The sequence below is a fragment of the Theobroma umbraticum genome, unplaced genomic scaffold, assembly GCF_002168275.2.
Source record: "Theobroma umbraticum cultivar Fairchild unplaced genomic scaffold, ASM216827v3 scaffold_30.0, whole genome shotgun sequence".
Classification (NCBI taxonomy): domain Eukaryota; kingdom Viridiplantae; phylum Streptophyta; class Magnoliopsida; order Malvales; family Malvaceae; genus Theobroma; species Theobroma umbraticum.
The window spans coordinates 215640-240581 of NW_018397254.1; the positions used below are offsets into that span (position 1 = coordinate 215640).

The 24942-nt window shown below is 36.3% G+C and overlaps 3 protein-coding genes and 1 pseudogene across 3 annotated transcripts; 3 read left to right on the forward strand and 1 right to left on the reverse strand.

Moving 5' to 3' along the window:
- The first annotated feature begins 5702 nt into the window (after positions 1 to 5702).
- On the forward strand, positions 5703 to 7458 carry LOC149527681 (putative disease resistance protein At3g14460; annotated as a pseudogene).
- Positions 7459 to 9205: 1747 nt separating this feature from the next.
- LOC110416837 (Long-chain fatty alcohol dehydrogenase family protein) lies at positions 9206 to 14186 on the forward strand. Its single transcript, XM_021428955.2, has 3 exons — positions 9206 to 9689; positions 10096 to 10365; positions 11935 to 14186. The coding sequence occupies exons 1-3, from the start codon at positions 9423 to 9425 to the stop codon at positions 13789 to 13791; spliced, it is 2394 nt and encodes a 797-aa protein (XP_021284630.2). The 5' UTR covers positions 9206 to 9422; the 3' UTR covers positions 13792 to 14186.
- A 1242-nt stretch (positions 14187 to 15428) lies between these two features.
- Positions 15429 to 17390, forward strand: LOC110417160 (protein MODIFYING WALL LIGNIN-1-like). The gene is made up of 3 exons (XM_021429394.2): positions 15429 to 15724; positions 15808 to 16007; positions 16683 to 17390. The coding sequence occupies exons 1-3, from the start codon at positions 15620 to 15622 to the stop codon at positions 16966 to 16968; spliced, it is 591 nt and encodes a 196-aa protein (XP_021285069.1). The 5' UTR covers positions 15429 to 15619; the 3' UTR covers positions 16969 to 17390.
- Positions 17391 to 18095: 705 nt separating this feature from the next.
- Positions 18096 to 23781, reverse strand: DCP5-L (decapping 5-like protein). The gene is made up of 7 exons (XM_021431176.1): positions 23463 to 23781; positions 22324 to 22424; positions 21778 to 21849; positions 20798 to 21685; positions 19082 to 19279; positions 18886 to 18996; positions 18096 to 18777 (listed from the first exon to the last, which is right to left on the reverse strand). The coding sequence occupies exons 1-7, from the start codon at positions 23608 to 23610 to the stop codon at positions 18625 to 18627; spliced, it is 1671 nt and encodes a 556-aa protein (XP_021286851.1). The 5' UTR covers positions 23611 to 23781; the 3' UTR covers positions 18096 to 18624.
- Positions 23782 to 24942: the final 1161 nt, after the last annotated feature.

Consider the following 24942-nt stretch of genomic DNA (forward strand, 5'->3'; position numbering starts at 1 on the left):
GTTTTATTCAAATTAACCCGATTAAAAATCAACCTCTAGTATCCAAACTAGATTATTAATACCTGCAAAAACTCCAACTTGAACCGAAATCCAAAATAAAAAAATATGAAAGATTAAATTAATAAATTAAAATTAACTCATAAAATATAAATAAAAATTTTAAATCATATATATTAAGAACAATTAATTAATTATAAATAATGTATAAATTAAAAAATAAACTAAAATGAAATATTTTAAAATTATCATTTATAATCAAATTTGAATTGTAAATATTCTATACGCAAAGCTATTCAAACGTATGACAGGTAATGTAATGTGTTTAATTATAAAGTATACGTTGCATATCTCTATTTTAAAGGCTACCTTTGAACTTCCCAAGGAAGAAAAAAGAAAAGGAAAAAGAAAGGTTTCGTATATTGCATTTGCACTTGGTGGGTACTTTTTGACCAATGGCTTACAGAATACAGATCCTAATGGAATATCTCTTAATTTAGGAGCAAATGCACTTAACTAGTACCGAAAGCATAAGAAAAAGGGGCTGTTATATTATAATAGTAGTCTTCATGACAAATCTCGTACTTTACCGTTTCTTAATTTTGTGATGCAAATGGAGGTCACTGAACAAGTCGAGGTACATCATCACATGGTACTTGGCTTACAAAGGTAGGAGCATATGGTTGGTCGGGCTTAGAAAGGCTAAAGGGGAAGAGGCTCCTTTCCAATCGTGCGGGTAGCCGTAGGCTTAGCTATAAATCACCCTACGCACTACCTTATGGTTTTTAAGGTTAGGATTTCCTTAAACAAATAAAAAGATGGGGATCGGACTGATGGGGATGGATAACTGTTCAAAGTCGCATCAGCTTTTTTTTTTAATTATATATTATAAACATAACATATTCCGTTCTGACAAAGGAGACTGCGAACACATTTCTTTTTAATTAACGGAAGGAAAATTTGGATTCTGTTTTTTAATAGCAAAGAGTCAAATACTTAGGTGTTGCAAAATCTTATTATATTAGGGCAAATGCAGTATTATAAAACCTTATTATGTCAGTTTTTTCTTTTTTAATTCTTGTCTTGTATGTATATATATTTACATTTGAATGGCTTCATTCAACTTTTGAAGGCACATGGGATATGTTTACAGAAAATGTTGAAGCATTAACACCTACGTTTAAGGACCCTGTTTACAAGGAGTGTTAGTATTGATTTTTACAGGTTTGTATCTTCTTCTTTCTTTTCAATTAATTTGGCACAAGAATTTTCCTACATATATGCCAGAGCCCTAGAGGCTGGAAGTAACCTTTCAAATTTTTATCAGGAAATAGTTATACAAGTGTCTTACTTATTCCCTGGGTTTGATCAGTTAATCTTGTTCTCTCTCTAGTCTCTCTGATACAAATGCACATATGCTTTAACTCGTGGAATTTGCTTAATTTCTTGAAATATGTTAAACAGGGAAACAGAATGGCGCACACAGACTCACATAGAGAGAAATGCATGTCTCTACTACTGTCTTCATGTTATCAACTATGTGACAGTACTTTCAACCCAATCATGCGTCGTGAAAGGTTGACGGGTATAAAATCTGGCCACCCCGATCTCTTCTAGCTAAAGGAGGAAGTGAGCTTTGCATTAAACCTGGGTTTTCCTCTTCAAGCAAATTAAGTGACAAGGAGGAATGAGCAATTTGCATTATTAAACCCAGAGAGAGAACACACAAAATTTATATTAAGAAGGAGAAAAGAACAAAGACATCATTTTAAGCAATAAGTAATAAGCTGAGTGGAAGAAGCATTATTTGCTTTTAAAACCTTACCGAGATGTACGTTAATGTTGCAGATTTCAGTCCCTCTCAACATATACTAAACAAAACAGAAATGTTGAGCAAAGTGTATATGGTGTTGTCTAATCAAACTCCATGCCCTGCTTAAAAATTGTATAAGCTAATCAATGTGCGGCTGAGAGAAAGTTCACTTGAATTCGAATGTGGAAAGAAATGCCAAGGGTTCCATTTATGGAAATTATTCGCATGCCTTGCAACTCGCTTTCGTCTATATTTCATCAATATCAAACAGACACTGGCATGTGCATCGAACTCTTATTTATGACCATGTTGAAGGGTAATAAAGCTGCTAGTGGGACCGTACCATCTTCTTAAAAAGCACTCTTAGGTTGCGAAAAACCTCAATCGGTGTAGGTTGTTACTGAAAACTGAAGCTTTGTTATAGAAGCTCTCTCCTGTTTTTCTTCCTACTGAAGCTTAGTGATAGAAGCTCTCTCTCTTGTTTCTCTTCCTACTATTTCTTCATCGACTCGTTGAAAAAGCCCTCTTTCCTCATCAACCCCTCATGGCATGCAGACCTTTCATGCTTTCTTTGTTTATGTTTCTACTTTTACAGCAGCATTTTCACCTGATATCAGCATCGCGCTCACTAGCGTTTCGTGCACCGTCTATCCCTAAAGATTCTTTGAGCAAGCCAAGTCCTCAATCCAATAATATTGGCAGGTTTACTATAAATCGTTATAAAATGATTGAGGCAGACGCTTTTCGGCCAACAAGTCCTGGTCATAGCCCTGGTGTTGGCCACAACGACCCACCAGGTGCTCCTTGAGAATGATCTAAAATCTCTCTCATTTTCTATTGGTAGGTTTAATTTCTAGTTTCTGAGAGTGTGACAGAGTGATAAAATGTTTGAGAGAACCCCCAGAGTAAAGGAAACTTCCATCAGAAGTACTGCTTTCTGCAGTCTTGTGCTAAAGTTATGATTTTCCATATAATTAGCACCTTTTCGTTTGGCTCATTGCGAAATCTCTACCCCCAAGCATCTGCACGTACGCATAATATATATATATATATATAATATGCAGCCTTTTTATTTGTAGATTGTTTTTGCCCTTAGTTTCCTTTGAGTTTTTGAGCATGGCTTTTCAAGGTTTTTCTTCTTAGAGTAGCTAGTTGTGTTTCTATTTCATCTTGGAGATGGCTGATCAAAAGAGTAAGAGAGTTGCAGCATCCCAGGTGCCATGTGCTTTATAAGGCAATTCGTTTGCTGCTTTTCCTTCTTTTTTTGAGATCATATATATGAATGTCATGACTTCGATGTGGTGCAATAAAAGGTGTGTGTTCATTATTATCAGTTTTTTAGTAAGCAATTTCAAGTACAACTCAATGTTCATTACTTGATAAGAAACAAAGAAAGATATTAAATTTAGAGGTAAAATCCACTTAAGTCTTCAACTTTTAACCATAATTACATATATGTTCATTAATATTCAAAATAAACAATCTATCCAAAAAATTATTTTCACCAGACACATAAGTTCTACCATTAGTTAAGTATTAATATTTTTGTTAATTTGATGACGTGATAATATTTTTAAAATAATTTTATTTTTTATTAATTTTAAAAATTACTACTAAAAAATTATATTTTTTATTTTTAAATTTTTACCTCTTTTCCAAAAAAAAAAAAAAAACTCCCAACTCAACCTTCTTCCGGCCAGCCATGCTCCCTTGGCAAGCACAATTAGGAGAGCATCCGATCTAATGCTCCTTAGGGAAGCCTGAGATCTAAGATGCATGATCAGATCTCGCATTTCATTAGAGAGATTCGATTGGATTTAGTGTTTTAATCTAATCGTTTTGGTTAATTTGAAAAGAAAAGAAAAATAAAAAAAAAAGATATTTTAGATTTTTTTGTTTATACATTAACGTCGTTTACAAATTTAAAAAGAGTTATCCATTTTCAAAACTAACGAATTCATATATAATTAAAATAAAGAATTAAAACTGCTAATATACTTTATTCTAAATTTAGATACAAAGCAGGAACTTGATTCTTAATTTAAAGACTCTGTTTGAGTTCGGATGTACATAGCTGACAACATCCAGTTTAATTCCCCTAGCTCCTCCTCTCTGATCTCGAAGACAAAAGAAACCACAGATTTCCCCCTTTTGTGTGTAAATTAAAAACTCTAGCTAGTGCGCCACTGTCCTTTTCTCTGACATTAGCTTTAGATGTATAAAATAATATGCCGATAGGCTACAACTTTTTACCCCAGAAATCTAACGTGGGTAATGAAACATCTCTCCCCCAGGCCATCTTTGCATTGTTTATTGCCAAGTGGTACGCCCCAGTCCCCACCAACAAGTTCGACTATCAGTTTCCGTTTCATATTTTGATATTCTTTTCTTGTATGTTTAAAGTTGTAAGCAGTTGGTGTGGTTACTTTGAGCTTGACTAAAGTGTAACAGGCTGCAATCTTATAGCAGAAATCTTAAGTTGGAGTGTTGGTTTTGTTCTTTTTTTTTGCACCAAAAAGAAAGAAATTTAACCCCACGCTGAAGAAACATTAATCCACGTTATTCAGATATTAATTATGAAACGAACCGGTTATTTGCATGTACGAAAATATTCATATTTTAATTTAAAAATGTGAAAAAAACACCTTTAGTTATAGAATAATTCATAAAATAATTTTAGAAAATTATGTTGGCAAAAGAAATGGTATTGTTCGAATAATTAATATTATCAAGAGCTTTGAGCTTCGATTAACTTATTATCAGTACTAGTGTTGTAATGGGCTTCCCCCACCTGAGATGAGCCCAATTACACTAAGATTCGGTTATTTTGTGGGAAATGGGCATTCCGGAAAGCCCATTATAGCCACGCTTGCTGGGGCCTTTCCGCTCGCGTTGGGCTAACAGCTTTACATATGTCTTAATTATTTTTGATAGAAAGCTTAAGTTAAGTTCTATCTTAATTTATAATTATCATTACAACTTGCTAAAATATCCTAAAATCTGAATATATATATTATCTATTCAATGAAATCTGATGTAGGAGAGGGAGCAACACAATTCATTCTTAACGTACATGCATGGGGTGTTAACATGTTGACGGACAAGGTCGCCATCGCCTACTCCTACTGCATGCATGCGTAGGGTGAAATTATGAATTTTGCAATCAAGCTTTCTTAAATCCCATAGGATGACATGCATGGTGATGGTGACGTGTGCATAAAATATTTTACATGACATAATCTCTGCATCTAGCTATATATAGGCGAAAAGCCAGTCGCCATGGCTTGCAAATGCAAATTGATGATTTTAATTCATATCCCTATTTGTTTCTTAATTAGGGAGAAGTTGTAAATATGAAGGATCGAGATAAAGAGTATTTCCAATATTTAACATTTTTAAGTTATTTTTTCAACAATTAAGCGGGAATAAGTCTTGCCTTGTCATACATAACCTAATTAGTAATTTGGCAAAATCTGTATATGGATAATTTATTTGTAGATTGGACGGTTGTAATAGACTTTCATGTAACATAACTAAAAAGACTCGTTATTTATCCAATGTTCAAAACGAGTACAACGTGTTTAAAAAATTTGAAGTTTTACCTGAAATAAAAGGTTTGTATCTATTCTTAACTTTAAAGTCACAATTATGACGTTGTTATGTTACTAATGTGATAATGGATTATTTAATCGTAAAATTTAAATTCTTACAAGTACTTTTTTTGACTCATTATCATAATATTAATGAGTTACTATAAAAAATTAAAGCAGCTGCATTATTTGAATCTATTTGTAACTTCAAATGAAAGGTTATCGAACTCTTTGACTACATTGTACAATTTGCAAACATTGTTCTTATTTGAGTGGCAAAAGATGTCGAGTTGCCCGAAGACATGGGGAGATTGATCAACATGCATCATCTTGACACAAGGCACACAAAGTTGGCAAGGAGGCCACCAGGAATGGGTAAATTAAAAGATCTTCGAGCATTAACAGATTTTGTTTTTGGTGAGCAAAATGGTTCAAGCATTAGTGAGTTGGGAAAGCTCAAGAATCAACATGGAGGACTTGCCATTTCAAATTTACAAAATGTTGTTTGCCATAGGGATGCCAAAGATGCCAATTTGAAGGAGAAGATCAACCTTAAGGAGTTGGTGTTGATATGGAGTAAGTATTATCATACTAATGATGAATCAACGCATGATAGAGAACTACTTCAACAACTGGAGACTCACACAAACTTGGAGCATCTTGCTATTGAGTTTTATAGAGATACAAGATTTCCGGAATGGGTGGGGCATTCTTCCTTCTCGAATCTAGTATCTTTGCAACTGAGGGGTTGTAAATTTTGCTTGTTCTTGCCACCGCTTGGGCAATTATCATCTTTGAAATCTTTCTCCATTAAAGGGTTTGCTGAAGTAGTAACAGTGGGTGATGAGTTTTATGGTCACGGTTATGCTTCGAGTAAACCATTTGGATCACTGGAAATTCTAAGTTTCGAGGAAATGCCAGAGTGGGAAGAATAGTTTTGTTTGAAAGACAGAGCTTTCTGGGTTCTCCAAGAGTTGTGCATGGAAGATTGTCCCAAGTTAACCAAGTCTTTGCCCAAACACCTCCCTTTTTTAATGAAACTTAAGATTGAGAGATGTGGGAAGCTTGGAGGCTTGCTTCCAATGGCACCAGGCATGTCTGAACTGGACTTAAACCAATGTGATGCATTGCGATTGGAGCCATTGCCTCGTGGGCTTCTACAGTTGCAAATTTACAAATTGAATATCAATGATTCCATATTGGAGCAGGCGGAGCGACATTGCGCTTATCTTAAAAAGTTGGTAATATGGAATTGTTATGGTCTCAGATCTCTTCCTGAAGGCAGTCTACCTACTACGCTCAAGTGTTTGAGCATCAATAACTGTAATGTGTTGGATTATTCCAAAATCCTCTTGTATACATCCCTGGAATGCTAATTCATAAGTGGCAACGGCGATCATCCACTAGAATCCTTCCCAATAGGATCATTCCCTAAGCTAAATCTTGTTGGTATCGGCTCATGCGAAGGCTTGAAGTCGATTTTACATCTTTTCTCGAAGAGGGATTATCTGTCGCCGATTTGACATCACTTGGACTTATCGATTGCAAAAATTTAAAGTCATTGCCTGAGCAAAAGCAGTCTCTCTTTCCATCCCTTGAGATTTTGGTGATATTCAATTGTCCGGAAATTGAGTCATTTCCAAAGGAGGGTTTACCCTCCAAATTAAAAGATATTACAAGTCAAAGAAGTGAAAAGCTGATTGCGGGCAGGAAGGGTTGGGGTTTGGAAACACCCCCTTCAGTTACAACCTTTCGAATCTATGATGCAGAGGAGATAGTCTTTCCCAGATGCACATATATATGCTGCCCTCTACTCTTACTGGTCTTCCAAATCTTACGTTTTTGGACTACAAGGGCCTTCGACACCTCACGTCTCTTCGCAAATTGGTTATCTCGGACTGTCCGAAGCTCCAATCTATGCCAGCAAAGATGCCTTACAAATTGTCCGTTGCTGGAAGAAATTACGATGAGAAGGAAGGAAAAGATTGGCCTGCCATTGAGAATGACGGACAACTCATTATTTGGCAGGACTATGTATGTCTCAAACAGTCCCTTTGATGATTGGGCATGATGAACGCAATCTGACTCAGGCACTCCATTCATTTTCATTTAGTTTCGCTAACCCTTGTCCATTCTCCATTTATTTTACATATTTATTTATTGATTTTTCTTTAAAAATTTTTTAATTGATTGAGGTTTGTGTACTACCTTCTCATTTAATTTTTATTGTTTTTGTTTGTGAGAGCAATACCTGTGAATTATGTGTTATTTTTTTTTCCACCATTTTGTTGACAATGCATCATGCTCTTGTTCTTTATGAAAAGCAATATATATATATATATATATATATATGGGTGGCAGCTTATAGCTTTTAATTAAGAGTCCATCTGCTGTCTGATTCTAAAGTTGTTGAAAGGGCAATCTCACTGCTTTAGGGGGGTGTCCTTTCGCTGTAGCCTATGGCCTATGGGTTCCTTAATTCCTTTTAACCAATTAATTTTGGTCCCAATAATGAAGGAGGATGGAATGGATTGTACCGTAGGTGTTCCTATACGAGGTAGCTGATATATATGTACCACTACTGTTTGCTTTATTTGTATGCTATACTTTTGATATTGCCATCGGTATAAATCGATAAATTTTATTCAATTACTTGATTTAAACATTAATAAAATTAACCTTAGATATATAGAAGATTATCTTTCAAATTTGAATAAAAGAATTGTAATTAATTTAGCAATTGGGACAAACATCAACATACATATATATATATATATATCTATGAATTAGGGGTTATGTGAGTAACTTGTAAGTGTATACCTTCCCAAGAATTCAAACATGTTGCTGATATAAATAGTTCTATTTTCCTCTAAAAGATTTTCTATTTCTACTATTTTTTTTCTCCTTAAATTGACTCTAAAGTCCATATCGTCTTTATTAATTTGTTTGCCGTCAGGCTGTCTTCTCACCTGTCTATCCAGAAACAGTGGTGATCTCCTATTGGTTGAAAACCACAAGTTGTTTATGATAATCATGCAAGCTAATATTTGAAACACAGAAGCATGTGGGCTGTAGCTACGATACCATATCATGTTTTATAGCAGAGAAAGTTGTCTTGATCATGCAAGCATTAAATAAGTTTTTCTTGAGAGCAATCGCTAGCTGTAGAATTCAACTTGATGAAATATTTCAAGACAAATCCTCTACTCCTTTTGTTGTTTAATGCAACTATATATATATATATATATATTGCCTGTTGATATCACCACCTATTATATAGTCAACACGTTTATTGTACTAGTTAATTATTAATTATCCAACACAACTTTATTTTATGTAGGCGGATCTTTTGTAATGTCTAATATATTTTTTAATTTAATAAAATAAAAATGGTTCAAGACATAAAAAACTTACCATACATACTGTGAAAGCTGGGTGATTATTGACTGATTTTTTTTTTTTTTTTTGCTATTTCCTTGTGTCATCCTGGAACTGGGGCCTGTTTCATTGAACTAAACAAATTAGACAACTTGGTTTGTTATAGAAAAATAAACTAAATACTAAAAGGAAGAGCGTAATTAATTTAATATTGGTGGCAGTTGCATTGAGTTAAGACGGAGGAGGGGTGGAAGAACAGAAATTTTCTGCTCTTGTTGGCTGTCTATTAATAATTATATATATGTGATTAAATCTTAAATTTTAAAATTTAATTCCTAAAACTAAATGATGGAAACATTACTATGAAGAAACGACATCAAAAGTCAGAGGATTTTTATTGGGCGGCCAATTTGGTTGACTGCTGCGCTATTCGCCTGTCACCGTGATAATCAACTTGGTTACTCATTTCCAGCACCTCTGCTCTCTCTTCCTTTCATCGCTTTCATATATATAAATATAAATATATATATATAAGTATTTTGGGTTTTTTAATCTCAAGTCATGTTATTATATATATAGGACGTTAAGCTCTTTTGTTCAGATTAATCCAACTTTTGTACACTAATTTTTATCTTAATTAAAGCATGGAGGAAAATGGTGTCGGTAGGGGAGAGGAGCAGGCGACGGTGATTGAGTTGAGTGCCGGCATTGACACAGAGAAACTCCCCCTATGGGAAGAGGAGAGGCAGTACGGTAACTGTTACGTCAACTCCATCTCCTCTCGCGAAATGGAGTCCCTCACTGCCATCTGCGATGCCTTCCTTCCATCCCTCCACGTCTCTGCCGCTGATGCTGATGCAGTCGCAACGTTTTATCAGTCTTCAGCTTCCATGGCTGCAACTCCAGAGCGTGTAGGAACTTTCTTCCTCACAAACCCTTGTCCTTTTGCGCTGCATCTTACATTAATTAATTTATTGCTATATTTGCTGCATGCAGTGTGCATCACCTTCATCTCCTGTGCTGCATAACCATCAAAATCACCCTTTAAACTTCATTACTAATTAATGATTTGTTGAATAACCTTGGCCTATTCCTCTACTTCCTTACTTTCAGAGTTTCGGTTCAAATCCCGAAACCAAAAGTTATAATATTTGATTAAAAAAAGGGGTATCAACTATACTTTAATCGTTCTTCAAATAAAAAATTATTTCAGATTTCAAAAACTGACAATTACCAACTTTTTCAAAGCAAGTTAATTATTTGGTCTATAAATATTTCTACACATGCATGATGAGCTATATATATTTATATATACAGGTAGGAGGGTTGCTGAGCGAGAGGATGGAGCATCCCAAGAAATGGATGATAAGGTTAGCACTGTGGCTGTTGTCAACTTGGCTGGGAACCTTCATACTCTGCGGACCAAGAAGCCTATCGACCAATTTCCCCTTCTTCCATACTTTCTCTCAGTTGTCTCAACAGAAAAGGGAGGAAATTCTGCTTTCATGGTCTCTTAGTTTTTTCTATCACCTCAGAATGCTCTTCAAGTCCACGAAGCTTCTCACCCAGCTAGTCTTCTTCTCCCAGGTAAGAATCCTATGGTTTTTTTTTTATTTTTTACTGTAACTTCTTTATTGTCTCGCTGATTAAAGAACTTTCTTTGGATTGGTCTGTTCAAAATTTTATGTTTTTATTTAGGGAGGATTTTTTTTTCTTGAAGATAGAATATTTAAAAAATAATTTTTTTAATTTTAATTTTTTTTAATCAAGAGAAAATTTTTTTAAATAAAATTACCTTTAATGAACCTCTTCATATTTAAGAACTCTCAAATTTTCTCTCCCACCATTTATCTGTTTTGCTCCCCATTCTGCTATTCTTTTCATTTTTTTCTCTCATCATTTAATTTTTTTTAATTTTATCATCATCACTATCTCTTTGTCTATCTCTCGTTATCTCGTCATATGATCAAAAAGCATAACATAAAAAGTAACAACACATTCTTGAGTTTATTAATTTATATTTACAAAATACTATCTTTGCTTATCTCTTGCCATTTCATCATCAATCTACAAATAAAAAAGTATGACGTGGTGAGTAATAACGGATTCTTGAATTTATGAGTATTAAGTTTTTCACTGATTCAAGTTTAGTAGAACATACCTTTAGAGTGTAACAAAGTGATTCATGTCTTGAATCATTAAAAAAACTTAACACTCACAAAATCAAAAATTCATTGTTACTTACTATGTCATTCTTTTTGATCTATAAATTGATGATGAGATGGTGAGAAATAATAGAGAGAGGGTTTTATGAATGTGAACTAATATACTTAAGAATGTGTTATCTTTCATGTCATGCTTTTTGGTATGTAGATCAACAACGAGATGATGAGAGATAAATAAAAAGATAGTGATGATGGTAAAATTAAAAAAAGTTAGATGACGAAAGAGAAGAATAGAGAGCAAAGCAAATGCATGGTGAGAGAAAAAATTCGGGAGCATTTAATTTGTTTGAAATAGTTTTTAGAGTATTTTTATCATTTTAAGATAAAAATTAATTAAAGACAATTAATTTTATATTGAAAGTTATTTTTTGAGACGAGCTTAGCATTGTTTTTTAAAATTTTCTCTTTTATTTATCAAATAAGTCTAACTCAATTCATTGTTCAAAATATCAATATCTTTCAAAATCTTTCATATTTTATTTTATTTTTGTCTGTCTAAAAAGGTATACATTTATTTCTTGAGGGTCAATGGAATGCATTAAAAAACAGGTGCCTAAGCCATCGCAAATTAAAGGAAGTACATCAACTTTGCCTCAAAATTAATGGTAAATGCAACTACTCTGATGCTTATCCGCGCTGAGTGGTGGTTGTGACAATAGGCGTAGCTAGTTCATTCAACTAGTTATTAATTCGGTTTGCAAGAAATAATTAATGCCTGCTAGCTGCTGCAATCGCTACTGTACAAAGAGAAAATGACCAAAAACTATAAACCAACGCAACATTCATTAATTAGATGATCAGCTAACCAGAGAACAGTGAAGACAATGATGTTTTAACTTGCATGGAATACAATTGGTAATAGCACGCAGGCAGGATATTCCAACAGATCGACCTCACTTCATCAGATAATTAATGAACCTGTTGCTCACAGGTAGATGAGAAGAATCAGAACTTGTCATGGAAAGCGATTGGCTACTGCGGACCTGACCCAGAGTTCAAACCTCAAGCCAGTCGATTGAAGACGTCAACACAAAATGGTTATGGAAACTTCATCTGTAAGGAACAAGAATGCAAAGAAGATGGTGAGAAAGAAGAGCCTTTGGGTCCCCTCTGTAGAGGTCTTATCAACCTAAGACACCCACGAGAAGTTGTTGCAGATAATCTACTACGATTTGGGTTCCCGGTTTCGGTTCGTCCTAAGAAGATTAATCCTCCCAACTCATCTCATCCTTCTTTAACCATCAAATGTGATGCAGTAATAGTTGGTTCCGGCTCGGGAGGCGGTGTGGTTGCTGGTGTTCTTGCCAAGGCTGGTTACAAAGTGCTTGTTTTAGAGAAAGGAAACTACTTCGCCAGGAGCAATCTTTCACTTCTGGAAGGGCCCAGTATGGATCAAATGTACATGTCTGGTGGTATGTTGGCAACTGATGACATGGGAGTTGTGATACTTGCAGGCTCTACTGTCGGTGGAGGCTCTACAATCAATTGGTCAGCTTCAATTAAAACCCCACAGCATGTGATCAACGAATGGTGTGACCGCTGTGAGCTGGAGTTATTTGACAGCAAATTGTACAAAGAAGCCATGGATGTGGTATGCGAGAAAATGGGAGTTCAGTCTGAAATTGTTGAAGAAGGATTCAACAATGCAGTTTTGAGAAAAGGGTGTGAAGAATTGGGGTATCCCGTAAATGACATTCCAAGAAATTCACCGCCTGATCATTACTGTGGTTGGTGCTGTATGGGCTGCAAAGATGGAAGAAAGAAGGGTACTTCAGAGACGTGGCTAGTGGACTTGGTAAATTCAGGAAATGGTGTAATTCTTCCTGGATGTGAGGCCATTAAAGTTTTACACAAAAGAAGGAAAGGGAGAGGCCGAAATAGAGCAACTGGGGTTGCTTTTCAGTTGGAATATGTAGGGGCAAAAGACATCTGCATTGTGGAGTCTAAGGTGACCATTGTTGCTTGCGGGGCTCTCAGTACTCCACCTTTGTTGAAAAGAAGTGGTTTGAAGAATGCTAACATTGGGAAAAACTTGCATCTCCACCCAGTGGCAATGGCCTGGGGATATTTTCCAGATGCGCCTTTGTCCAGTGGTTGGCCAGAGAAAGAGAAGAAGAGCTATGAAGGAGGAATTATGACAGCAATGTCTACTGTTGTTGCAAATATGGACAAGTCTGGATATGGGGCAGTACTACAGACACCAGCATTGCACCCTGGCATGTTCTCAGCATTAATGCCCTGGCTTTCTGGTGCAGACATGAAAAGGAGAATGCTCAGGTTCTCTAGGACAGCTCACATATTTGCATTGGCAAGGGATAAAGGGTCAGGACACGTATATTCACCAAATTCAATTGGTTATAAGATGGAAGCCACCGATGAAGAGAATCTGAAGAAAGGATTAGATAAAATTTTAAGAATACTGGCAGCAGCTGGAGCTGAAGAGATTGGGACACATCACTGTAAAGGGAAGAGCATAAATGTGAAGCAAGCAAGCTCACATGAGTTCGAGAGGTTTGTCAAGGGGGAGAGTTCGCGGCCATTAAGAGACTTAAACACACAAATATGTTCAGCTCATCAGATGGGTAGCTGCCGCATGGGGATTGATCCAAAGCAATCAGTGGTGAACCAGATGGGGGAAACATGGGAGGTAGAAGGACTTTTTGTTGCAGATTCAAGTGTTTTGCCGACGGCTTTAGGTGTCAATCCAATGGTAACTATTCAAGCTATTGCTTACTGTACTGCACAGTCCGTTCTTGACGTTTTGAAGAGGAAGAAAAGTATACACTGAATCGGCTGTCTCAATCTTCAACTCTTGTATGCACCAATCTTCCCACATTGAAGAAAACTAAGCGCTTGGGTGCCCGAAGTTGTTGAAAGGGGTTTAAGAATTGGGTTAAGGGCTTAAGGCCGTGCGGCATAGATATATACATACATATATGTATATAAAGAAGGCGATCGTCTGCCAACTATCTCGCAAATCTTGGCCAAGGGCGCTGCGAATGGCCGGACTATATATCTTGAGGATCTTCCTCCCGGAGGCTCAAGTTACAGCTGCTGGCTGATGCTAATGGTGTTTCCTGTTTGCGTGTTTACTGCTATAGTCTTAGTTGATTCAACTGTACAATAAAAAGTTGAGTGCCTCCTTCTACTCCTTTACTAGTTTATTGCTGGACATATTGTGCACATGATTGACACACATATCATGCATGAATCCAACCATGCATCCTGAGCACGTTCTGGCAAAGGATAATTCTACTTAGCTTCAACCTTTCCTAGCATAAGATGAGATCCTAAAACGTGGACTGAGTTTCGATGGTATGTCTCTCAGCCCAAGGCTAAATTTTGAGCTTACCCAACTCAAGACCTAACATGGAATGGGCTTTAAAACATGGGCTTCCGTAATTCACAAGATTTTAAAGAAGGGAAAAATCAAATACTACCTCAAAGATCAGCATTGTGGGTGGGAGTCCAAAACCCATACAATTTATGTGTTTGAACTTTAAACCTAGTTAACTATTTGTATACATCATCTAGGGATAAATATTCAAAGTCTATGGACAATCAGTGTCTTCCTCACCATAAATTAATTCGATGGCAGTAATGAAACAAAACATTCTGACCATAAGCAGTGAGTACAATATTACACCTACAACCGTAGGTGATTGTTCCATAGGCTTTACGATATTATTAGATTCTCAAATTTTATAAGATAACAACTTTTATCTGTCCATAAAGAAAACGGTCAACTAACATAGTCAGAATGCAAGAAAAGAAAGTGGGCATAAGCAAACATGGAATCATTCTTTCTCCTTTTCAGGGTGGTGGGTGGAAGCAAGGTTGGATTGTGCCACACACACTGACAGGCCAAGCATCTAGCTACAGCCGCAAGGCCATAGGGTTTCATCAGTTCAGCATCAGATGCCATGGATTATTTTAATCGAGACAAAAACTGCTCAAGCAAGGAAATTTCAAAGAAGAAACTTCAAAGCTCAGCTGGCTGGCAGAGCCAGTTCCAAATCAATTCCCTTCACAAAATATGCATCGTCCTTTTCCTTTTCTTCAAATAATAGAAACCAACGCACGTTGAGACAAAGTCCACCACTCCAAGTATATATCCAACTTGCACCACCGAAAGGACTGCAATACACATACAATTCTCCCCGGAAAAAGCCTGATGCTATTAACCGTTAAATAATTATCTACAACGAAACATTTGAGGAAATAAAAACCAAGTATCAAATCTGTAGTCAAATTAAAGCATATTATGAACTCCTCGTGATTTTATCGCTTTGAATTGTCAAAAAATAGACTGCAAACTCACCCTTGAGACGGTTGTTGACCACCCGCACGTCATTGAAAAAAGCTTCCCATAGAATCTACAACTACATAAAAGAGTAAATAGAGTTAGGACTTTGGGGACATGGTATCTCTCCTTCGAAGCGATGAAAGAATTGTTTGGAAGAAAAGCTCAACCACCGCTAAGGAAGAAAACCAAGGGACAGAAAGAGGAGGATCGCCACCTACAGTTCTTTTCGTCTGTCTATCCCTTGAGTAAGCCCCAAGCCTCCTTCTTCCTTCTTCTTGCCTCCACTTGAATTCGCTTGTCCTTTCAAGCCATGGGAAAACACCGAGTTGGTTTCGTGTTGATCTTCTCTGCCATTGCCTCCCTCGGCCTTGTCTCCTTCGCCTCTTGTCTTGTTGCAGAGGGTAAGAGAACCAAGGTACGTTGGTATTTCGTTCTTTGCAATTGATACATGAGTTTTTAATTTGTTTGTTTTCTAAGACGAGTCTCTTGTTCATGCAGAAGGGTGATCTCAAGTTGGATGGAAAGCTGTGTTTCTTGCCTGCCAGTCGTGCCTTCGGATTTGGAGTTGCAGCACTGATCTGTCTCTCAATTGCTCAAATTATAGGCAACGTAGCAATCTGGGCGAATTGCTGGTGGAGACGAAAGGCGAGAAAGGCTAAGAAACCATTCCTTACTGCAATTCTCCTGGCTATTTCCTGGTAGGTGATCCACCTCTTGTATGTCTCTATTGATACAATCAGTTAATCAGTCATCCATTGCCACGTTAACAGAGACAAATTAGGCTGCTCAGTACTGCTTCCAGAATTGTATTGTGGACCGGTGGTTTAGGTCGTACAGAGTATCATGTACCTATGAAGTACAAACCAAAATCATAGATAGATGAAAACGTTTTCTCCCTGCTCTGTTCATTGCTAGAATTTCTGGTCACCAATAATCATAATTCGCATCTGAATGTTTGATTCATTGATGCATCCATTATTCTGTCTAAAGAGCAAAGTTTGAATTTCTCTCTTCCAATTATAGGAAAAAAAAAATCCCATAGTTCCCGAAAGCCCTGTTTCACACATTTCCAGCTCTTTTCCTAAAGAGGTGATGTGAGTCAATCTGATTGGCTACCGATCGGAAACTACGATGATTTTCAAGAGAGAGACAGAGAGGCGACCAACTAGTTGGGAAAACGCATGCTGAACATGGACAGCTGGAAATGTCTCAGTTTCTTAAATCTCAACGCCTGGGAAAATTATATTTTATTAAAAAAGGGATAACAATTGGACGTTGCTGATACTAATAAATAATCATAGCAGAAACATGGTCTTGGTATTAAAGAAAAAATACATAAAGGTTAAAAAGCTTCGAATCTATCAAATTTGCAGGATCAGCTTTGGAGTTGCAGTCATCTTATTAAGTGCGGCCATGAGTATGAGCCGAACACAACCCTACAGAGAAGGATGGTTCGAAGGTGAATGCTACCTAGTTAGAGATGGAGTGTTCATAAGTTCCGGGGTATTAAGCCTGGCTGCCCTTTTCTCGTTGCTCGGCGCAGCCGCCATGATGATTACGGTGGATCAGGTTGATCAAGGCCAGAAAGTGTATGCACAGAACGTCGACAATAAAAGCAGTGATAGGATTGCAATGTTTGGGGAATCAGAGGCGGCTTAGTTTCAAGAAACAGGATGGTTTTATAAATTTTCAAAGAAAAAGAACCAAGTCTTCCACTGAAGACCGCAACTGACAACAGCCGAAACATTGCAGAAGCCAAAAGGCCCAACGGGAGGCTTGAAAAGCAATACTGGAAACTCTTCTACATCTTGATATTGATATTAGGAACACATGGAACAAGGGACAGTGAGCAAGGGCCCAAAGGGGATGCCCCACGATTCACTTGACTTCCACGGTCCCGCTTCCCCCTTCCTAAAGTCAGAAAAGATAATTAACTTCAACAAAAAAATGAGAGAGATGGTTTTCTTCTTTTGTATATATTCCCATAAAGTTAGTTGATGATGTGGATAGGCTCTCCACCATTAAAACAAAATCAATACTAAATTCAATTTATTTGATACCTTAACAAACGTATTCCCTCTTCATAGCATTCCTCCTTTTCCCCGCTTCGCATTCGTAATATATCAAGCAAAGCGCCAATTAACATAGGACGGTAATGAAAAAAATTAAAAATAAAAACACAACATACCAAAAATGACTGGGATTATGGCAAGAGGGTAGGAAAATGATACCAGGGGAAATTTTACTAGTACCAAATTGATGTAGGTGGGTAGGAACTAAATCTTTCTTACCCCACTTCCGTGCTTGAACAACACTACTATAGAGGGCTCCACACTTATCGTAGAGCTAACTACACTAAAGCAAAAAATTCTTATTCTTATTATGCCTTGCCCTCGACGTAAGACATATCTCAACAGGCATCACCTCATAACATATTATTATCCATCATCCATCAGTGCTGATGCTTCCTCTACTGTTCCTCTGACATTCAAATATAAGTTAGCCGCTCCACTTTACAGGTTAAAACATTTTTACACGCTGAACCATCTCCTATAGGCCAATCAGTTTTTGGCAGTCCAATATTGGCGGCTCACAACATCTTTCTCTACATAAACATTAATTTTGAAATTTAGATATATCATAATTGCTATTAGACCAACCAGTAGTTATCCAATCAACTTCTCTTCCCCACCTTTCTTATTGTTATAAAATAGTTATAAAGCATTAACTGGCACTACCTCCCTCGCAGTGTGAGAAAACCTTCCTTAGTTGACACTAGGAACCAAACCAGTTGCCAGCTCCCCCTTACCCTATCTGCTTTCCTCAAAATTTCTCATGATAATGATTTAACATTACGAAAGAAAAAAGCACTATACCAGGTACGGTAACTGCCTCAAAATCTCAGTGCAGATAAAATAAATGGCTAAAATAGGTTGTTCGCATTGTAGATGGAAATTACCTAAATCCAGTGAATAAAAAAAAAAGGGCTGGTGGAATTGTCTTTACAAGGATGGTGGACGTACAATCATCATTCACATATATGCATCAAGCTTCAATAATTCTTTTGTTAAAAAATTATAGGGAAATGGTGAGCTCACGAGGAAAAAGAAAAAGAAAAACCACTTGAATCTGCCATAATGTATCAGTTTAGTTGTTCCTATCAAGCATCTCAGCAAGAAAATCTCAAACAACCATTCATTTACCTTGAGATAATGTCTTCATAACGCCAAAGGTTGATGAGAAAAACTAAGATGACAGATGACAATGTCTCTAGCAGCCATGGGATTTAATAGAACACTGAAAACTCAAATAACATCAGGGATACATGTTCTGACCACAGCCCCTCCCACCATAGCCGTATCCCCTGCCCCAGTTATAAGAGCCTCCATAGTTCTGACCATGTCCAGCACCATAGCCACCATAAGGTCCATAACTAACATGGGATCTCTGTTGGAAGTTGCCAAATGTCTGGAAAGTTAAAATGCAACAAAAGATTAATTGTTTAACAAACCTTAACTTTACATGTAGTTCTGTACCTGTTTCTTTCTGTGAAAAATATTCAAAGAATCAACAAACCTCACTATCTAACTTCATTCTCTCAGAGAAACGATTTTGTGCATTCCTTGCACCACGGGAATGAAAGTTACAGGAAATTGTGTCAAAGAAGTCATCTTTCTTGTAAGCAGGCTGCAGAAATGTGACATTTGAAATCATGTTAAAAATGATGAAAATAGCAACACCTACCTTGCATATAGAGCATTAAGAGAAAAACCTGTGTATCCAATTTTGCCAGTAGGCCAAAACCCTGTTTGTCCCCCAAGCTCTGGCCAGATGCATCATCCTCTATGCCTTCTGCTTTATCCTTTTGACTTGCCTTCCCAAGGTAGCCCCACACTTCATCCTTTTTGAACTTCTCATTCATGGCTTCAAAATCAAATTCTTCAGTATACAGTGTGGTGGAGTACAGAGACTGCAAAAATTCAACAATATGTAACAAGTAACTCTTTATAAGATTTCAAATATCCAATATTATCTACACAAATGGATTTTAAACACAGTCTTCAACTAATATTGATCCATTTATATATACAGTAAAAAAATCAAAGGAACCAATGCTTCTTAACAAAAGCCCTGCCTCAAGAAAAAAGAGTTGAGGAGGGGGGTGGTGGGGATGGGGAGAGAGGAAAAGGTCCGCAGCAAAAGCAATGTATATAAAATCACAACTAAACTGAAGCCACATAAAAATGCATCAAACCCCTCAACACAATATCAAACAACTGCAGACCAATTCCCATGCTAAAAAATAGACAAGGCCTCACTTAATCACATGAATGGTCTGCATTCACTTCAATACCAACATTCAGACTGCATGAAAGGAAAAATAAAAACAACCAGATCAACCAATAGCAGGCATATGTTCAAAGGACATGGATAGGAAATTAAATCAAAGGGATCTATCTATGACAAAAGTAAGGCTCATGTTCCAATGGTATCATACATTCAGGACTCAGGAGTAGGCCTCCAATTCACCCAGAAAATTGTTGATGCTTAAATATTATGAAAAACTGCCTATCTAAGAACTAAGATAGTAAACTGCAAGTTTGAAATCTTGAACTGGACCTCCTAGCATGCACGCTTCAAAAGCAGAAGCACTATGTTTTGCCATTAAGAAAACTGCACTATGCATCTCTCGAATAGATAACAAGCTCTGCCCCCATTTAGAAGAGAAAAAGCACATCTATATGAAGCAATAAGCTCAACTGGTGCTTTGTTCAGGTTTCCCTTCATCAACAATAGCATGTCTGCAACACCTCACCATTAGAAATTTCATGCATGAAGATCTATTCTGGAGTTACCAACCAAACACCATGACTCACTTCAATTCTCAACCAAGATTACATAATACGCCTCATAAAGATAGACTCTGCAACAGTTAACTACACAGTACTCAGCCATGCTCTAGCAAGTGTCAAAGGTAATCATTTTTGGCAAACACCACAGCAGCTAAACTCCATCTTTAGGTGCATAAAATCTTTCAATTCACTCAGAAACATCCATTCTAAATTCAAGAGAATCCAATTGCTTTGCTCCTTTCATTCTCTAACATCATTTTAAGGAAATTCTAATATGTGCACCAAGGACGCTGGTTAATACTACTATTTAAAGAATGGTGATTTCAACCTGTAACCTAAGGGCAGAGGTTAGATGAGATTTTAATGTATTGGTTAGTCTAACCTCTCGGAAAAGATATTCCGCAAAACTCGAAATTTCTGTCAGGAAGTTTTGTTCCTGGTAGACCAAATGTATGATTATTTCAGAATCTTGTCAAAACAATACAAATACAAGCAAGATGGTTAACATATGCATTTTCTTTTAGGCTTCAACTAATAGGAATACTTCAGAATGCTTATGCATGACTATCACAAGTATAAGCTTTCAGATTCAACAAAGTACAAAGAAACTTTGGAGAAAAGAAAAATTATCTGACCTGTTGTGCAGGAGCTGGCAAAGGCAACAATGGTGGTTGAGTTACTGGAGTAGAATTCACAGATGGAGTGTAAGATGATAGTGATGCCACTGCAATTGTATGATCCGGGTATGTAGTCTGTGTTGAAGAAAGCACATGGGGCCTGGTCTGTGCTAGCTGACCCGGAGTTACCAAAGATGGAGATGATGTTAGCCAGGAACCTGAAGACCAAGCCGGATAAGGCATGGGGTTCGAAAGAACAGATAAAGGATCTGCAGCAGCAGGGCTAGTAAGAGGTTTGCCAATAGGTTGAGATTCAGGGATGTTTGTGTCTCCAAACGATGAAGAAAATGGTGACATTGACAGTCTAGTAGCAGTATATGCATCTTGCGAGGATGGAGATGCTTTTATGGATGAGCAGGATGGCAAATTGGGGTACATGGAACCTTGCACTGGAGTAAAAGAGCCAGTGACAGAAGAATGTGAAGAAGTAGATGTAATAGATGAAAGGACAGGGTTAACAGGTTCTGATGCATTTATCAATCCCATAATTGGAGAAGAGTTAAGATCAGGATCATTTACATGACTCTGCACTGTCAAAGGAGATGACAGCATCGAAGGAGATTGGACAGGAATAGGGTTCTGTTGAGCTTGAGAAACATTGAGTGGAGTTCCATTGTATCCTTGCCAATACAACGGAGTGGAAAATAATGGAGTATCAACATTTTGAGCAGCCAGCGAATAATTTGATGGATACGCCTGGGATGAAAATTGATGTGTTGGCAAAGCACTCGGATAGACTCTACTGGCTAATGCAGGGGTATCCTGCCGCTGAGTTGATTCTGTTAAAGTTCTACCACCAACAGAAACTGACGGAGAAGGGCTAAGAGGCACACCAGCAAACTGTGACTGCAAAGGGAAGAAACACAAGAAGAAAATTAATTACTCTTGAATTGACCCTTGGAAAGTTTTAAATTTTAGATATTTTCAAATGTCAATACCTGAATAATGGCAGGGTCATTGTTGATCTGCTCATCTATTTGCACAGAAGGGGGAGACTTAACTTGCAGATCCTGGAGTTGAATGTCTCAATAGAGATCAGCATACACCACAAACCAATATTTTATAACATTCCAACAATTTACTATGAGAATTCACATGCATATTTGTGTCTGCACGTGTATGAATCCTAGCATGCTTGTGCATGGCCGTATAAACAAAAGAAATTAAGCAGAAGGTTCCCAATATGAGAGGCAAAAGGACAGTCAAGGCAAAAACCAACTCTTGACTAAATCAGCAATCTTTTCCTCTATATGGTTAGATAAAATACAATCAGAATCAATGAGCAAAACATTGAAGAGCTCCCACTGGCCTGCCATAAGATTTAGCGTTACCCTTGAGTGGACAAGATTCAGCCCAAACCGCATTCTGGTGCCTAAATGATTGTTCTCTGACAGAACTACTTCTACGCATGGTCTCATAGATTGGCACATATTCAAAACAAAAGAATATTAGAGAAGACAGATCCATTAAATGCTCCCACTTACCTTAATGTCACTTCCACGAAAGAGAATGTATTCATACACTTTATCACTTGGTGGCACTTGTGGACCATCCTTCTTCCGACCCTCTGTTCCATAAGATCTTACTGTAACATCAAAAGGAAGAGAACACATCAGGAAAGGAAAATGGCCTAGGAAAACAGCATTAGGAACACCAAAATCATAAGCAATTCCACCTAATGCCGACACATATATCTGAAAAGATTAGTAAACACTGATTTTGCACACCCACTATCTAAACAACCAAATGAATTCATGGAAAAGTAAATCAAACCCAAGTGTTTCAGCACCCTTCCAGAAAAACAAACAAACAAACAAAAAGGAAGAGCAAACATGAAATGTAGAGGGCCTCAAAGACTCATAGAAGAATAAGGAAACATGAAATTTGATAGGGTTTTAAAGACTCATGATTCACCAAGCATGTCCTAAAAATTTACAGTGGTGGGAAACCAAGGCATATTAAGACCTTATGAGCTAGTCACATTCAGGAAAATGTGGAACAATATAACAGTCTTTATGCCACTAAAATAATCCAGATATTAGTTACTCTAAGAATCTGTAAAAGCCAGAGAAAGGATCTGTTCTTAAACAACAAAAGTTATGGACTAAACTGAAAGAACCAGCAACTATGTGCTGAAGAAATTATCATCTATTAATCTGATTCTGCGCACAATATGGATACCACAATATTACAAATATTGGAAACACCGTAAACCCTTCAACTCAAATATATATATATATATATATATATATATATATTGGAAAAATATAACTTATTGATCTAAATGGTTCTGTTTATAGCAACTTATCAATATCTAATCACCTTAAAACAAATGCTCTATCATATATTCACTAAAGTTTCGATCAACAAATTTCACAACCTATAAATACTTAACCACACAAATCGCTTACCAAACCATCATTTCAAGAACCGCGCATCATCACTTCACCAAATAATAAATATAAATAAAAGAGAAAAGGAGAGAGAAAAAGAAAAGCCCCTAGGTCGACAGACAGTAGAAGAAATGTATATACCTAACATGCAAGAGACATTAACCAGTGCGAAATACGCGTACATACGTACGTATGTTTATGAGTGTTTTGATCAAGAAAAATACGAATACCGTTTTGGAGGCCAATGGCGGAATCTTGGACGTTGAGATAATAAAGAACACCTTCATAGCGTATCTCGTACTTGGAGATGAGACTAATGAAGTTTCCTATGTACGAGTCCCCTACATTTTTAGAATTCGACGAGGATTCGCTCGCCATCGCTATCTAATCTACCGCTACGAAAATTGAAAACGAAGCACTATCACGATTCTTTTTCCCGAGAAAATCAGCGAGGACAGACGAGAATGGAGGAAAGAAAAATAGGTTCTTCTTGATTGATTGTTTCAAAAGTTAGGATTTGTTATTCCCTGAAGAATTTAAAAGTTTGCTTTTGCTTGATGGGAAAATTTTCAGGCGGGCAGGGATTATGTAACTTGTGTATTTGCACCGGGGAAATGCCGATTCCTCCACACGACGTCGTTGCAATGCTCACTCTTAAAAGATTTTTTTTTCCTTTACGTGATAAAAATTAAAAAGGGCATATTTAAATTGTGAGAGCTCATTTCCACGTGGCACTCACTAGATTTGTTACAAAAAGAAAAATGAAATTGAAGAAAAATATATAAATTAAGGTTTCTCGCTCAAATTTAATTATATATGAATTATTTAATTTTATGTTGAATTTTTTAACTATTATGATGAATTTGCATGTTATTGCGAGATCAAAATATTTTTTATTAATTTGAGTGAATAATTTTAATAATTTTTAAAAATGTTTAAGATCTTTTTCTTATTTAGGCATGTCTTAATGTTAATGTAACCAATTTTTATTATTAATGATAGTTTTGATCGAGAAATAAATTAAAAAGAAAGAAATGATATGTTTTAAAATTGATTTTTTATAAATTATATAAATATTTCATATCGTAATGGGAGTATTAAAATTGATTGATCATATTTATATTATTTTTTAGAATATTCATATTTTAATAAATTTTAATAAATAATGCTATGCAATTTATTGCAAAATGTATTAGGCCTCAAATTAGTAAATAACTCCGATTATGATGATGTGATAAGAAAATAAAACGGTTGATAAACGCATAATATTAAAATAAATGTTTTATACTATAAATTAATCACTTTACATTTTGTATATACTATATATTTTTTACTTTTTGGTGGGTATAAAATCATTTATTTATTAAATATTTTATTATAGTTTCAAAATCATTATTATAATCCATAAAATTTTAAATAAAAACTAAAGTTGGTGTGGAGTTACAAATTTTAATGCTACAATAAATATTTCTTAAAAGAAACATCCCTATTACAATAAACACTTAAGTATAATGATGCTTAATAGAGATTGGAGGTATTCACATATTAGATTAGCTGTTAAGTTACAAGATGATTCGATTTAGGTAAGTCTCGGATGTTAGATTGATATTTATTCAAGTTCAAGTCTAATGCAAGAAAAAAAAATTTGTATTATAATAATAAATCTGACATTAAGAAGTATGTTAGACTTGAACTTAAATATGGATAATT

What these genes read in the sequence shown, in the direction of transcription:
- LOC110417160 (XM_021429394.2), top strand. Translation starts at nt 15,620, where the DNA reads ATGGGAAAACACCGAGTTGGTTTCGTGTTGATCTTCTCTGCCATTGCC. An exon ending in CAGAGGGTAAGAGAACCAAG is followed by an intron (nt 15,725 to 15,807) that starts GTACGTTGGTAT and finishes TTGTTCATGCAG; the next exon opens with AAGGGTGATCTCAAGTTGGA. An exon ending in ATTCTCCTGGCTATTTCCTG is followed by an intron (nt 16,008 to 16,682) that starts GTAGGTGATCCA and finishes TCAAATTTGCAG; the next exon opens with GATCAGCTTTGGAGTTGCAG.
- LOC110416837 (XM_021428955.2), top strand. Translation starts at nt 9,423, where the DNA reads ATGGAGGAAAATGGTGTCGGTAGGGGAGAGGAGCAGGCGACGGTGATT. An exon ending in TGGCTGCAACTCCAGAGCGT is followed by an intron (nt 9,690 to 10,095) that starts GTAGGAACTTTC and finishes TTATATATACAG; the next exon opens with GTAGGAGGGTTGCTGAGCGA. An exon ending in AGCTAGTCTTCTTCTCCCAG is followed by an intron (nt 10,366 to 11,934) that starts GTAAGAATCCTA and finishes TGTTGCTCACAG; the next exon opens with GTAGATGAGAAGAATCAGAA.
- DCP5-L (XM_021431176.1), bottom strand. Translation starts at nt 23,610, where the DNA reads ATGGCGAGCGAATCCTCGTCGAATTCTAAAAATGTAGGGGACTCGTAC. An exon ending in TTCGTGGAAGTGACATTAAG is followed by an intron (nt 21,850 to 22,323) that starts GTAAGTGGGAGC and finishes ATTCAACTCCAG; the next exon opens with GATCTGCAAGTTAAGTCTCC. An exon ending in ATGACCCTGCCATTATTCAG is followed by an intron (nt 21,686 to 21,777) that starts GTATTGACATTT and finishes TTCCCTTTGCAG; the next exon opens with TCACAGTTTGCTGGTGTGCC.